This window comes from Dreissena polymorpha, chromosome 7, assembly GCF_020536995.1.
Source record: "Dreissena polymorpha isolate Duluth1 chromosome 7, UMN_Dpol_1.0, whole genome shotgun sequence".
Classification (NCBI taxonomy): Eukaryota; Metazoa; Mollusca; class Bivalvia; order Myida; family Dreissenidae; genus Dreissena; species Dreissena polymorpha.
This window is the reverse complement of record NC_068361.1, coordinates 42039791-42055252: the sequence shown is the minus strand read 5'-3', so window position 1 is coordinate 42055252 and position 15462 is coordinate 42039791. Positions and strand designations below refer to the sequence as shown.

General features: G+C 33.6%; 1 protein-coding gene across 3 annotated transcripts in view; it reads right to left on the bottom strand.

Annotated features, from left to right (window-relative positions):
- Positions 1–8688: 8688 nt before the first annotated feature.
- The window catches only part of LOC127837122 (uncharacterized), a 72426-nt gene continuing 65652 nt past the window's right edge, over positions 8689–15462 (bottom strand). For all 3 annotated transcript variants that reach the window (XM_052363954.1, XM_052363955.1, XM_052363956.1), the window contains 5 exons: positions 15097–15217; positions 10949–11096; positions 10503–10606; positions 9699–9833; positions 8689–9185 (listed from right to left, as the gene is read on the bottom strand). In XM_052363954.1, coding sequence (XP_052219914.1) covers positions 9033–9185; positions 9699–9833; positions 10503–10606; positions 10949–11096; positions 15097–15217 — 661 coding nt within the window. In that variant the 3' untranslated portion in view covers positions 8689–9032. The remainder of the gene's footprint in view (positions 9186–9698; positions 9834–10502; positions 10607–10948; positions 11097–15096; positions 15218–15462) is intronic.

The window sequence follows — 15462 nt, the reverse complement described above, 5'->3', positions numbered from 1 at the left end:
TTAACACTTTCAATGTGTTTTTTAAACCTTTACCGTAATTACTCTATGTTTTCCGACACTCTTAAGTTTTCGAAACCCCCTTTTTTAGCAAAAATAATTATTTTTCATGACTCTTAATTTTCGGACACACAATTTTTCTTCCATTATTTATGTATCTAAGTTTTCGGACAGAATATTTTACAGCGCTATTTTACCAACATTCGGTCCTGTTTTCGATATCTTATGACACTTCGATCATGGGGTTTTACAACCAGATTAACATCATTAAACATGGAAGGTGCATGCCTGAGGGCAACGGACCATTACATTGCGTTATTGGGTAAATAACCTGGTAAACCGGTATTAAACAATGGTTTCGTCCGATAGCATAAGCGATTTGACACTTACCAGGGGCAGTACCAATTAACAGTTCAATTATCTACCGCAATGGTCTCACCCCTTCTAAGTAAAATAACTGTGACAAATACTAAACGCTTCAAAGTGTGATGCACCCTACATGTGTATTGCAAGTTTTATGAACAATGGAAGGTGTTAGAAAGCAACTATCTGAAATGAACAAACAAAGAATACATAGTTTGCTTTTTTATTTTAATGCTGACGTTTTTGACGATGTTTTCTTTGATGTTCAGGTACACGCACCAAAGAAAAACAGAAAAGAGAAGAAAATATACGGGGAACATTTTTGATTAGGCAAAAGAAGTCCACTACCGTCGCCACAAAAAATGGGGTTGGTAGGTCATTTTCATAAATAATCTTACGATTCTCAATTAACCATTTTTTTGGTTAATTTTAGTTAAAATCAAGTTAATTGTTATTACATACTTAATCATTTTTTTAAGTAAATATAGCGATTAAAATCTAACACTCAAAAGAAATAACCCATGCAAGAAAAGGATTGGCACCAAATAAAAGGGTCGGTCGAGTTTGTGGAAACCAACAACTATTGTTTACGCTCGTCTTTAGTCGTGTGTGTAATGTGCTTATTATTTTGTCGATTTAGTGACTAGCCATAGTCAAGGCCATTTGTTGCGTTGTAATCTGTTGGGAAAGCTGAAGTTCAAAAAGTAATAATACCTCGATTTTTTTCGACGCTTTGTCATTTTATACTGACTGAATTTAACGCTGCAAGTTTCAAACACATGAACAGATGGTAATACCGCAATACAAAGAATGACATTTTAGTCGCATTGATTGAGACCAACTGTATGAATAACGAAGAACATACACATAATTTAAAAAACAGCATGCGACAAAATTATTTTTTAAAAAACGCATGGGTAAAACTATCAAGTCATTAAAACAAATTGTTGTGTAAATAAAGTAATAAAGAAGGTTATGCACCAGGGAAACATGCTTACGATGAGGTTATCCAACACCGCTCAATACATTGACCGTACGGTAGCGTGATCGTGTGCTGAAATTGTGAACAATAGTAACACACTTGGAATCTTCTAACCTTTGTTTAATCATAAGTATCATAAATCAAAATAACCGATTTCGTATTCACCTTGCTGGTAGCACAGAAGTACATGTATATGAGTATTTTAAATACTATTTTTATAATACGTTTCTTTCAGTTATGTTACCATTTCGGTACAAAAACTTTTAACTTAACGGTACACATGACTACTCGTATACATGTAACACAATCACTTGCTTTAAATTATATATATAATTTATATAAATTCATTTTTGTTAATTCTTGTTATTTAAAAACAAATGACTTTAAAACTACTTACAAAGGGCACCGTAGTGTTCGCTATTAAACCCCTCGTTGATTTAACATTTGTCTGAACCTTCTGACAAATTGCTAGCACTCCCGAAACTGACCAGATCCCGAACAGAAAGGCCAGGACAAATCTCGTTCTCCACGACATCTTGCACATTTTTGTCTTCGATACATCAATATCCGTTCAACAGATTGGACAGGTTTCCGATTTTTTTCAGCATTAAATGTATCCTACATCCGAGAAATCTACCGTCTTAAGCAAACCTTCGGTATAATAGAACTAAGTAAACAAACTATTGATGCGTCGTCATTATTTATTATTCATGACGAACGACAAACGGTTCCGTGTGATTCTCTAAGCATTCAATATTCCATTCGTAAGCGTCTGAAACATGAATATTTTGCCTCGCTTGAACTGTTTATTGAATATTACTAATGAATAGAATATAAACTACGGACTTTGTTAACTTTGTGAAATTAAATGTATGGCTGGGTTATTACAGAACATGATAATAAATCGTTGATTCAAAGAGGATTCTTTCATCGATCCGTCTTGACTGAACGTTGCTTTTGTTCAAGAAATGTTGCCCTATGCAAACATGAAAAAACAACACAACAAAAACTTCGTTATTGATCTTTATTGTACATGTCAACATTTATGATGCGATGATTATAAAAAGCGTCAATATAGGCTGTCCACTTGTACACTTGTATGTTTACATATATATTGATCAATTAATTGTTCAGAGTATTGTCAACATAATTATTTTTACAAGATTCAAAGAACATTACATAATTATTAAGTCAGAAGTTCTGATATTATATAGGTCAGAGAATAACTGTTTTAATCCATACTGTATATAATTTTTTAGAACAAAAGTTGATTCCATTAGTTGATATGAGTAATGGAATGTTTTAACTATTTGATGTATTTGAGAAATATAACAATTTATCAAGTACTATCGAACCTTAGACCTGTCAAACTTGCCATTATTTCAGCTATCGTATCACTGTTAATGTATTGGCCGAGTTGCTCAAAACAAGTTGTGTTTGACTGAACGATTGTTTGAGGAAAGCTTCAAGGATATGCCATGAATGTACATAAATATAGATTGCAAGATGCTGTACAATCTCCTGACTATGGTAGTAAGCACCTACCTACGAAAAATGCTATTTAAATGTTACAATAATTACTTACCTCTATCGATTATATTGATTATATTGTATATTTTTCGCAACAAAGATTATTGTATGATTATTGAGTCAACTCGACGTCATTACCACAGAAAAAAACATCAGCTAACTCATATTGCAAAATCGAAAACATCTGTTAACATTTTAATACTTCGACACATATAGTGATAAGGACAGTCCTCCTAAACAGGACGACGCTTAAATACTATTTAAGTTCAAATCAAATTTCGCTTGAAAGGGTTATCGTTCGTATTGATGTTTTCTGAAACGAAAAATACTGACATTTTCATATGTAATTATGAAGTTGCTGCTTCCAATAGTATGCAAAAATCAGGGCCGAACATGTTTTTCAACAAATTGGATATAACTTCGGATAAAACTTAAATCGCTTTAAACCCCGCTTTGATTTGACCGTTCAAATGCGTTGATCAAAGTTTTATACATGAAGTTGTTATAAAAATTGCTGATAAAAACTAGATTATATCTCTTGAGTTATATTGTTTGCTATATGAACAAACTATTTGCATCCGCGATGTAAATGTATTTAGTGTTAATACTTTGCTACTGTGTCGAATTAAAATAATACTAAAATTGAAAGTAATATTTGATACCAGAAAGTGATCCAAATTGCAACCAACACAAATTAGAACATATAATAATCATAATGAACAATATCTTATACCAGCATTTACATTTTCTGTCCATATGATTGCATCAAATTATAATTCATAATTTAATCATGCTACAATTACATGCATACTTCAAAGACGTATTACAGCAATAATCATGCAACTTCATAGTCATCGATGTTTGAATACTATGATTATTTCTGCATATCGCTATAGTCATACACGTGTTTAGGCCAGAAACATTGATTTCAATGCAGTGCGTTGCATTAAATTTCACATAAGCGCAACATAACATTCACACGAGTTAACTTTCCTGGATAGGGTTTGCCACTATACTTGACCACTTAATATAATTAAGTTTTCTTCAATATTGAACATTACATTGAGACCCTTTAATACATATTGAAAAAAGAGAGATTTAATTCCGCAAACCGCAGTTATAAATAATCGACAAGCCAACCATTACTGATTCAATTTGAGAGCTACTTATATTAATCGTTTGCTGATATAATTGAAGAGCCTCTTATATTTATCTATTGCTGAAACAACTGTAGAGTTCCTTATGCGACTGGAGGACCTCTTATATTTATGTCGTGCTGATGCTATTGAAGTGCCACTTATATTTATCTTTTGCTGATGCAGCTGCAGTGTCGTTGATATTTATCCTCTGCTTTTGCAAATAATGTGCAACTTATATTTATCTTTTGCTAATAAAACTGGAGATCCTCTAATATTTATCATATGCTGATCGTGCGGGAATGCCACTTTTATTTATATTTTGTTGATGCTAATGAGAACTGCCATTTATGCTAATATTTTGCTTATACAACTGGGCTGCCACTTACATCTATATTTAGCTGATGCAAATTGGGTGTTTCTAGACTATAGCAACAAATTGTAAAGGTAATGCAATATAACAAATAACTAAGCAATAAATAACAAAACGCACTGATTGATATGAAGTTACAGTGTGTGTTTACGTATTAAATATTTATATACAACTCATGAGTTGCTAGATTGTAATAAAACCATGTTTTAACCATCTCAAGTCATCAGTTCTTCATGGTAATATTGCCCAATTACTTTGTCATTTTAAATATATAATTAGTTTTTGTCTACAATTCTTTTTTCTCCATGTACAGTTTTATGTGAAACCTGAAATGATGGATAATGATCGCAATATTGAACCACAGAGTGTGCCTGATCCTTCTCCTCAAGTTATATAACAACTATTTAAATACACTTTTATGTACCACACTCATTAGTTTTGGGATGTGTATACTCATAGCATGTCTTTTAATACTTGTTTTGAATTCTGGATTGAAGAGTCGCACTGCTTAATATCTCACTTATCATTTATTAAGCCATGGTTGTTTTGTCGAATATTTTTAATTGCGGTTCGTGGAATTAAATCTCTCTTTTTTGTCCCTTACCAGTTTCACTGGAGGGGACTTATGGTTTGCGCTCTGTCTGTCAGTCTGTCAGTCTGTGAGTCAGTCACACTTTTCTGGATCCTGCGATAACTTTAAAAGTTCTTAATATTTTTTTATGAAACTTGAAACATTGATAGATGGCAATATGGAAATTATGCACGTCATTTCATTTTGTTCATACGTCAAAAATTATGGTTGCTATGGCAACAAATATACTAGAAATACTGCTGAAAATGGTGGTGTTCTGGATCCTGCGATAACTTTAAAAGTTCTTCATATTTTTTCATGAAACTTGAAACATGGATAGATGGCAATATGGACATAATGCATGTCATTTCATTTTATTCCTACGTCAAAAATTTTAATTGCTATGGCAACAAATTAAAAAAAAAACTCTGACAATGGTGGAATTAATGACAATGGTGGAGCCGGTAGGGGACATATATTGATTGGCAATAGTCTTGTTAAGATATGTATTGTATGTTCTCGATGTACCGTTAATATTGACGAAAACAGATATTGTGTGGTCAAGTATGATGACTAACCCTTTCAAGCAAATATTACTCATGCGACGTAATGTAATGGAAATGTGAAATAAAATGCAATGCACTGTGTTGGAATCAAGGCTTTTGGCAAAACCATGCGTGTGCCTGTTGGTATGGTGAAATAATCATAGTCTTTAAACATTGATGACTATGGATTTGTATTATTATGACATTAATTCATCTTTAAAGTATGCGTGTAATTTTAGCATGATTAAATAATGAATATTTGATGCAATCGTTTAAACATATGATTTCGTTAATATTGGTATAATATATTATTCATGATGACTGTTCAAATGTGTGGTTGTTGCAATTAAGATACCTATCTATTGTCAACTGCAACTTTCCATTTTAGAAAAATGCTACTTCGAGACAGTCACATACTATTTATAATACAAACAGTTTGTGCAGCTCTCTTGTTATTGTGCATTGCAAGTATACATGTATAAAGTCCTTGTTTTTCATCATAACCGCATGGACTCATCATTTCCGCAACGTATACGAATTTCCTAGTAAATAGTAACAATGGACAAATGCTAAGTAATATAGCAAATTTGATTATTGATTATGATAATTAGCAGGATAGCAGATTCAAAATGTATTATCATTGTTCACAATTTCAGCATGCGATCACGCTACTGTACGGCCAATGTATTGAACGGTATTGGAGAACGTCATCGTAAGAATATTACATTTGTGTATTATCTTCTTGATTACTTAATTCACACATGAAAGTTTAATAAGGTTATATGTAGTTTTATATTTTTACCCATGCTTTAATATGCATTCAGTCGAATACTGTCTTACTGTGTTTTCTTCCCTATTCGGTCTGATGGTCTAAACGGAAGCGAGGAAAATATCATTTTTTTGTAATGCGGTGTTCATTTATTTTTGACCCCTACCGGTTTCACCGGAGGGGACTATTGGTTTGCGCTCTGTCAGTCAGTCTGTATGTCAGACTGTCCGTCACACTTTTATGGATTTATGAACTTTAAAAGTTCTTAATATTTTTTCATGAAACTTGAAACATGGATAGATGGCAATATGGACGTTATGCACATCATTTCATTTTGTTCCTTCGTCAAAAATTCTGGTTGCTATTTCAACAAATAGACTAGAAATACTGCTGAAAATGGTGGTGTTCTGGATCCTGCGATAACTTTAAAAGTTCTTCATATTTTTCATGAAACTTGAAACATGGATAGATGGCAATATGTAAATAATGCACGTCATATCATGTTGTTCCTACGTCAAAAATTCTGGTTGCTATGGCAACAAATATAAAAACAAGAGAGCCTGAAAGGCTCAAAGTCGCTCACCTGAGATAGCACGATAGTATTGGGACAAATCTTCTGAGCAAGTTTCATGAAGATAAAAAAATAAATGTGGCCTCTAGAGTGTTAACAAGGTTTTACTATAGCCATATAAGGCAAATACCCCGCCTCTTGGCAGCCATGTTTTTTAAGCAAACGTAACCATTTTCGAACTCTTCCAAGATATTATTAAGACCAATCTTCTGAGTAAATTTCATGAAGATTGGGCGATCAATATGGCCTCTAGAGAGTTAACAAGGCAAATGTTGACGCCGCACAACGCACAACGGACGACGGACAAAAGGCGATCATAAAAGATCACCATGAGCACGTTGTGCTCAGGTGAGCTAAACAAATAATCTGACAATGGTGGAATCTGACAATGGTGGAGCCGGTAGGGGACCATATTGCTTGGCAATCTCTTATTTATAATGCGTGTGTAACGTGCATCGTTAAATGCAATCCTTTTTAAATGATAGTAATACAAGGCGTCTTAAAATAAAGGTATTATAAATTGTGAAACTCATGCTTTACTATCAGGTTGCAAGTCATCACTATATGTCCTTTACAATGGCATAAGACCAAATCGCCACAACGGTAAGTACAATATACACACGAATAAAGATGAGCAAACAGGCGTTATTTGTTTCCACCAAACCGATCGATTCTAATATTTGGTGCCGATCCTTAACGTTATATTCAACCATGTGTGTTAAATGTACTTAATAAACGATTGTATTTGATAAAAAAAAAAAAAAAATATCTAAAGAAAGAATATTAAATTTAGAATCGTAACAAATTATCAAGACAATTTCTTCTTTACCCTATTTTTGTATTGATGTTAGTCGATTGGTTTTGCATGCGCTATATGGTTTAAGCGTGACTGTTTTTTCTTTGGTGTTATAGTATTTAAGCATCAAAGTAAGACCCGTTTAAAAGGTCAGCATTAAAATTAAATAAAATTATTATTCATATTGTTAAATGATTGGTTCAATCTGTACACATGAGTAGCAGAATAAGTCAGTCACTCGAGTTTATAATTTACTTGTGTAATAATATTTGTCTATGTCTTTATGATCAGGTGCACATTCAAGCAGTACGACGAAAGCACGTCCCTGTGTCAGCTGCACACACAACCCCTCCTAACGCCGGCGGCAGGGACGAGGCAGATAGTCTCAATGGCAGATTTTTTAAAGTACTTTGTTACTTAACATAGATCTTGAACTTAAATGAAGGCTAATTATTACAATGTCAGGCAATGAAGTATGTTGCTTTTTATGGAATACACTGTATTTAAAAAAACATGTACGTATATTTCTTAAAATTTTGCAGTCCGTAGAGGTAAGTCATTTGTAATTTAAAAACGGTTTGGCGATTTTGTCATTGCGATAAATGATTGACCTCATTGTATAATAAAGATTTTGTCCAGCTCCCGATTATGCAGCTGTTTCGTCAATTTATGTATAATTGAATTGAGAATTCAGCATTGTGTTTAAATACTTTTGAGCGAAACTTGTCAAAGAAAATGTAGACCTGAATGAATGTGGACGTCTGACGGGATTTAGCCTTGCACAGACAATCAAGTATGATACTGAATTTTCTTCATTGTGAAATTCTGCAAAGTTTTCAATAACATTCTTTAACGGTCGTTAAATTGCATTGATTAATCGCAACTCTCTCGAGATGAAGTAACTTAGGATTTTGTAAATAATGTATATGATGAAACGGGATACATGTTGTGCAACACGGTGCATATGGCCCTATGCCTGAGTGCGCTTTAGCGATAATTTAGCGAGTCTTTATAGGCAATGTCACATTGGGCTGAACAGTGAAGTCAATGAATGCTTTGTATTGCAACGTTTTATTTTCTGATAGTAAATCAATGGTCTTGCATTATATATATTGATGTACGTGTATAGCATTAAACATACTCAATCGCATCTAGTATATATAACTGTAAATTCATACACACATTCCTAATCGGCGGTAATAAAGCATCACTAATCACACTGTTAGCACATTGATTTTCAAAAAATACAAGTGTTCATGTAGTTGTAGTGTCCCAACGTTGAATGGTTGTTGTTGTCAACACATATTCACTGTTCTTGCACAATCATTCTGTCAACTGATTGTTCTGCAGCATCATCTGCGGAAGATTGTTGTCTCTCTTCCTATTCCACAACATCGGATTAATTTCCTGTTAACAGACCATGTTCATTTCCTTCCTGTACTGCACGTTGACCCACTGCCTGGTCCCGCAAGGCCAGTTCAACATCAATTTTAACTGATGTACTGAATGACACAGCAATGTGCGTTGGTTCCCATCCTTCAGGATTGGCAACCTATGAAAGAAATAGAAGAAATATATCAAGCTATATATATATATATATATATATATATATATATATATATATATATATATATATATATATATATATATATAAACTATACAAACAAAAAACAGAGCGTTTATTTTTCTTAAATGTAATATATACATGCCAAAAAATAATGTTGGAATTGTCTTGATTTTTTAAATGTAAGTATTAAAGAGTGTTATTCTAGCTAGTTATTTCTGTTCAACAAACTGGGTATGAGTTTGAAATAGCTGGATGCTTTGATGAAATCAACCTCAAGATAAAAGTAATGGAAAATCTTGAGAGAGGGTTGAAATATCTGAAAAATAGATGTGTCTGAGTTTAAAACGCAATAGCTATTATAGAGCAAAAACTCTGAATTACAAAACATTGTCACTCCCCATAACACAGCAAGATTTAACGGAAATATCCACCTTTTCAATACTTACTGTACTCAACAATTAATAAAAAAATGGAAAGTACTTTATACAATGATCTTACCTTGATACTTGACAAATCTGTACCATTATCAGGGTCATGCCTGGGATTTGTAAACTTGGCAGGCAGGTGTGTGGCCCTGTATTCATGAAGGTCTTCCACTTTCAAAGGCATGGTCTCTCTTGGATTGGTTTCATTCTATAACACAAAACATGGCTATGCCAAGAAATCAGGTTTTCAACATGTTACCAATGAACACAAATATAATCCCAAGCACGGTCTACATGTGAGCTACCTTCACATAAATTTTTAGAGAAACCCCTCCATCCAAACTGGATTGTTGAGCATAAATGATGTTCCAATTTAACTAATATTCACTCTGACTATGACCCAACTTGATCCAAATGCAGTTCCATGCTATGTCTTTAAGTATGCACATTTACACAAAATTCCCTTCTTAACCCTTCATCCAAATTTAATGAGCAGATATTTTTTTCTTTTTTTTAGTTATGGTGACTTTGACCTTGACCTGACTAGACCCAACTGCAATCTCAAGCTTGGTCTCAATGCAAACTTGCAACTTTCAAAGTTCAAACAAGATTGGTCCATCAAAATGAAAGCAATTGATCAGGAACCACCTTTTTAGGCATCAGCCAAAAAGCCAGCCAACCCGCCATACCCCAATCAAACGACCGGGACTTTCTAATTGTACCATGTTGTAAATATTTTGCACAAATATTCAATCAAACCATGACAGCATTAAGGGATGTGTCTTAAAGACTTAAGGGGTAATGAAAAGTCAGAAACATCAGACAGTCAACAACAAAGAGTAACGAAATGAATAGCAGAAATGTTTTGTTGCCAAACCTTGACGTGAATATGAGCTGTATTCATAGCAACACTGCTAGCTGTGGAGTCACTGCTGGTTGTTGGATTCTCTCTTCTTTCTTTTGGAGTCATTTCCTGGAGTTCTGGACATTCAAACGCAAATTTAGCATCTTCATAATGACATATAGCATAAAATTACAGTATAAAATACAGTTTTTAAGTTGATTGGCAGCTAAAGGTGAGAATAAAAATTGAATTAAATGAATTCAATTTGTATAGACTTTAAATTTTGAATTTACTTTTGTGCGTACCCTAAATCTAACCAAATATCAATACACTAGTACAAGCTGAATGAATGCACAACCACATACACATAGAGAAAAGTTAACACTTATGGACAAGCATGATTAAGGTCTAACACCACTTTATATTATCCACGAACATAGGTATTTTCTTGTCCCTAAATAACAATTGATATGCAATACCATTTTCTTTTAGAGCATCCCACGCCTGAGATGAAGTCCATCTTTCGGACGGATTGTTCTTCAAGAGTTGAACCCCCAGCTTGCGATTTAATTGTTGGAACTTGATTGGGATGAATCTGCCATTCAAGACCAGCCAGGCAAGAAAATTCTGCAAAATAAACCATTGTTGTAAGCCCGAGCACACAAGAAAATAATCTTTGCAAAGAATTATGCCAAAACTTAGTAAACAATATCACATCATTAATTAGTGTGTAAAGTAAGTATTTTAAACACTTTTCACTAACATTTTGTTTTGTTTACAATATTAGAACATATCACGCGCAACAATTGTTCTAGAAAAGGTAGAGGTATTTTCCCTATTTAGAAATATAAACTGATTTAAGGTGGTCACCCAAGACCTCCCCCAAGCTATGTTATTAATTTATTTAAACAATATATTAACTCAGTGAAGATATCATTTAAACAAATCATCTGACCGAGTTTCATGAATATTAGACTAAACATGTGATTTCACAATATTTTACTTTAGCAATAGAAACAGTATTTGAGCCACCATGTTTTAAATAGACAGGAACCATTTTAAAACTCAGTTGAGATATGAAAATCATGGAAATCGGATTATAATCATGTGACTTCAAAAGCGCTCATAAGGTTTCACTAAAGCTAAAGAACACTTGGTAAGTTCCATATGTAGGTGAATATCTTGATTAAATACAGTGATATTAAATTGTTTCACGAAAACAATTAGCTGATTTGTTTAGTACAAAGGGTAACAAGAGCTTGTCACAGTAGTGCCAAATCCCCGCCGAAATGTGTTTGCTTGTATGAGAACATTTGTTTTAAAGTAGAATTATAATAAAGGGCGATAATTCAAAACTAAGGTAGATAGAGTTATGGTTCTTAGTCACTGCACTTCTCCTACTTACCATCTCTTTATATTTCAAGTTTCAAGTAAATCCCTTCAGTAGATTTAGTTATACTCCGGACAAAAATTTACTTTGAAATTAAATAAAGGGAAATAATTCAAAAACTAAGGTAGATAGAGTTATGGTTCTTAGTCACTGCACTTCTCCTACTTGCCATCTGTTTAAATTTAAAGTTTCAAGTAAATCCCTTCAGTAGATTTAGAGTTATGCCCAGGACAAAAAAATACTTTGAAATTATGTAAAAGGGGAGATAATTCAAAAACGAAGGTACAGTTACGGTTCTTGGTCACTGCATTCTCCTAGTTGCCATCTGTTTATATTCTAAGTTTAGAGTAAATCCATTAAATAGATTTGGAGTTATGCTCTGGACAAAGTTTCGGATGGACGGACGGACAGACTGACGCAATGACGGTCGCACAAACGGACGGAGACTATTACTATATCCCCTACGAAAATTTTGTCGGCGGGGATAATAATACAGCTAAATTGTCTGTCAAAGTTAAGGGCCTTAGTCAGTGAGGGGCATAATTCTGCAAGTCAGAGTTGTTGAACTTTCTCAGTAACATAACCTAACAATCCTGACCACATGTTTAAATGTTAAATCTATAAACAGGGAATGGAGATGTTACACGCAAACTTTCACAAGAGCATAACGTTGATGCCCACATCAATGATGACAAATAGGTTGGCAGTATACCATGAATACTTGGACGAATAGTCGAGCTTAAAAGTAATAATAAATAACTAGAAATGTTCCACAGGACATAGATGCCCCCAAATTACTCATTTGACTAAACAGTATGTCTATTTAAGTCTCTAAATAAAATTTAATTTTATAATATTGACTTTTCTGCAAGGTATACAATTTAAATTAAAAATAATTTTTGTGCTCATGGTTAAAAACTTGCAGTTTGTAAGTAAGGGCCATTCTTAAAGAGTTATGCCCACAACAATTTCAACAAAAAACATGTACATACCACAAACCAGGGTTGTATATGCTTAATTAATTAATTAAATTTTAACAAGCTATTCGTTGAATTGATATACCCCGCCAAATAAATTGTGTTTATGGATGGGTTCAAATCCCTCTATACATGTATATAGTATAATTCTAAAAAAATGATAAAGCAAGGTTAATTGATTCTTCTTCGAAGAAGGGGGCATACAAATGGGAAGTTGCTATCTTCAATAATGCAAAAGTTATTGCAAAACTTTAACCAATGTTAAATTTTTGGGACACACACTGAATGAATGACAGACAGACAGACAGGCCAATAACAAAATACCCACGATCTTTCGATCCCGGGGCATAAACAGTTATGATCAAACTTTAACGAAGGTTAAAGTTAAAGGTAAGAAAAATACAATAATATTTGACCTTTGACATTGAAGGCTGACCTTGACCTTTCACCACTAAAAATGTGCAGTGGCACGAGAAGTAAGTTATAGATTGAATGGAGAAATGATCTTTTTAAATTTTGACCTTTGACCTTGAAAGATGACCTTGACCTTTCACCACTCAACATGTGCAGCTCCACAAGATACACATGCATGCCAGATATGAAGTTGATGTGTTCAATATTTAAAAAAGTTATGATAAAACTTTAACGAAGGTTAACATTTTAGGAAAGAAAAATACAATGATATTTGACCTTTGACCTTGAAGGATGATCTTGACCTTGACTTTTGACCACTCAAAATGAGCATCTACATGCGATTCACTTGCATGGTAAATATCAAGTTGGTATGTTCAATATTGCAAAAGTTATCAAACTTTAACCAATGTTTAAGTTTTGGGACGGAATGACAGACAGACAGGACAACAACAATATTATACAGGGTTGCCACCAACAAGATGAAATAAAATTCCCCGACTTTTCACTGACTTTTCAATGACCAAATCTTGGTTTTCACTGACTAATTTTTCGCGATAAATTCGTCCTCACTCTCCCCATACAGCCGACCAAATCCACCCATTTAATGTTTATTTTATTCTTTAACATAAAATATTTAACAAATAACAAAGCAGTACTACTCGTACACTAAACTATGCACGATGCCAGGCTATATAGAAAATACCACAAAAACAAAGATAAAAAAGTTATGCATGTACAACCACCGCATAATATGATTATGTCTCAAAATCTATGAACAAAACATACTTCTATAGGTAGATACATGTGATGTTAGTTATGGCAATACAGTAGTAGCACAACACCTTTACCCCAAAAAACTGTCCATATACAATATCCATTACATACTTTGATCATACTTTAACATCTAGACACAAGCATCGGTGAATACATATGAGTATGGATAATGGGAAATGTTAATAGAGACAAATCTATTTATAAATGTACATAACTGTTAGAACTTAGTACCAATGATTATTTCAACTAGCCATGGTCTTTGGCAAACATTATTGTGCAACAAAAAAAAAGGATAAATTTACATTTTTGAACATGCTTTACACATGTTAATATTTTATATACATAGAAATAGTCAAAACCTTTCAAACAAGAAACCATCGGAGACGGGTGATGCTCCCCAAAGTTTTTTTTGTCACAATATTGCACTATATATTCAGATAAAAGGAAACGTCTTGAGGGGCATAAATTTGGACAAAATAATACGATGGATGGTTTAGCAACTTAAAAATTTCAAAGGGCCATAACTCTCTAAATAAATCATCTAACCAGAACCCACAAATAACATGCGCATCTCCTCAATGTAGTTAAGCTTCCCATAAAGCTTCATTGAATTTCAGTCAGTAGTTGGGGGAGAAATAGCCCGGACAAGAATTGCACTATATGCACAGTTTATAGAAAATTTCAAAGGGCCATAACTCTGTAAAAAATCATCCGACCAGAACCGGCTGATAATGTGCACATCTCCTCTTGGTAATTGTGCAATCCTATGCTAGGTCTAGATGCTCAAATTTAATCTAAATACCGTCATCTAGACTTAAGTTATTGAGCAGAGAAAAGGTTTGTTGAAAAGATGCCAGTCAGACAAGGGCTAATGTAAGTGACCCTCAACTTGTCTAAATTGAGGGTTTCGTGCAAGTTCAATCCACTTAACAACATCAACACTATTTTCAAAGAAATAACATACAAGCCCATTTTCTTCGTAAGAAAATCCCTTGTAAAAATAAGTTTGAGATAAAGATTTAGATACCATCTCAATATTAAGTTATATCCTATCTTAAAGACTGCACATTACCTTTCCAGCTTTCGCCGCATCTCCATCTCCTTTTAGAAAATGCTTTAGATCCAACATATACATCCAGACCAGACCAGATGAGAACATGTCAGCCATTCCGACAATCTCTTCATCCTTGCATCTGAAGATAAATTTAAACATCATTTAGATATAATTGTGGTTTGTCAGTTATTTAACATTGTAAAAATGGTGTGGGATTTTCAATATTTGGAATGTCTGATCATTGCAAATTAAACAAGAGGGTCTGAAAGGCCCAAAGTCGCTCACCTGAGATTCAAAGGAACTGACCTGTTCTGTGCAGCCCAAGATGTCATTAGAACAAAATGTTCTTACCAACTTTCATGACTAAGTAACACGGTCTGGCAG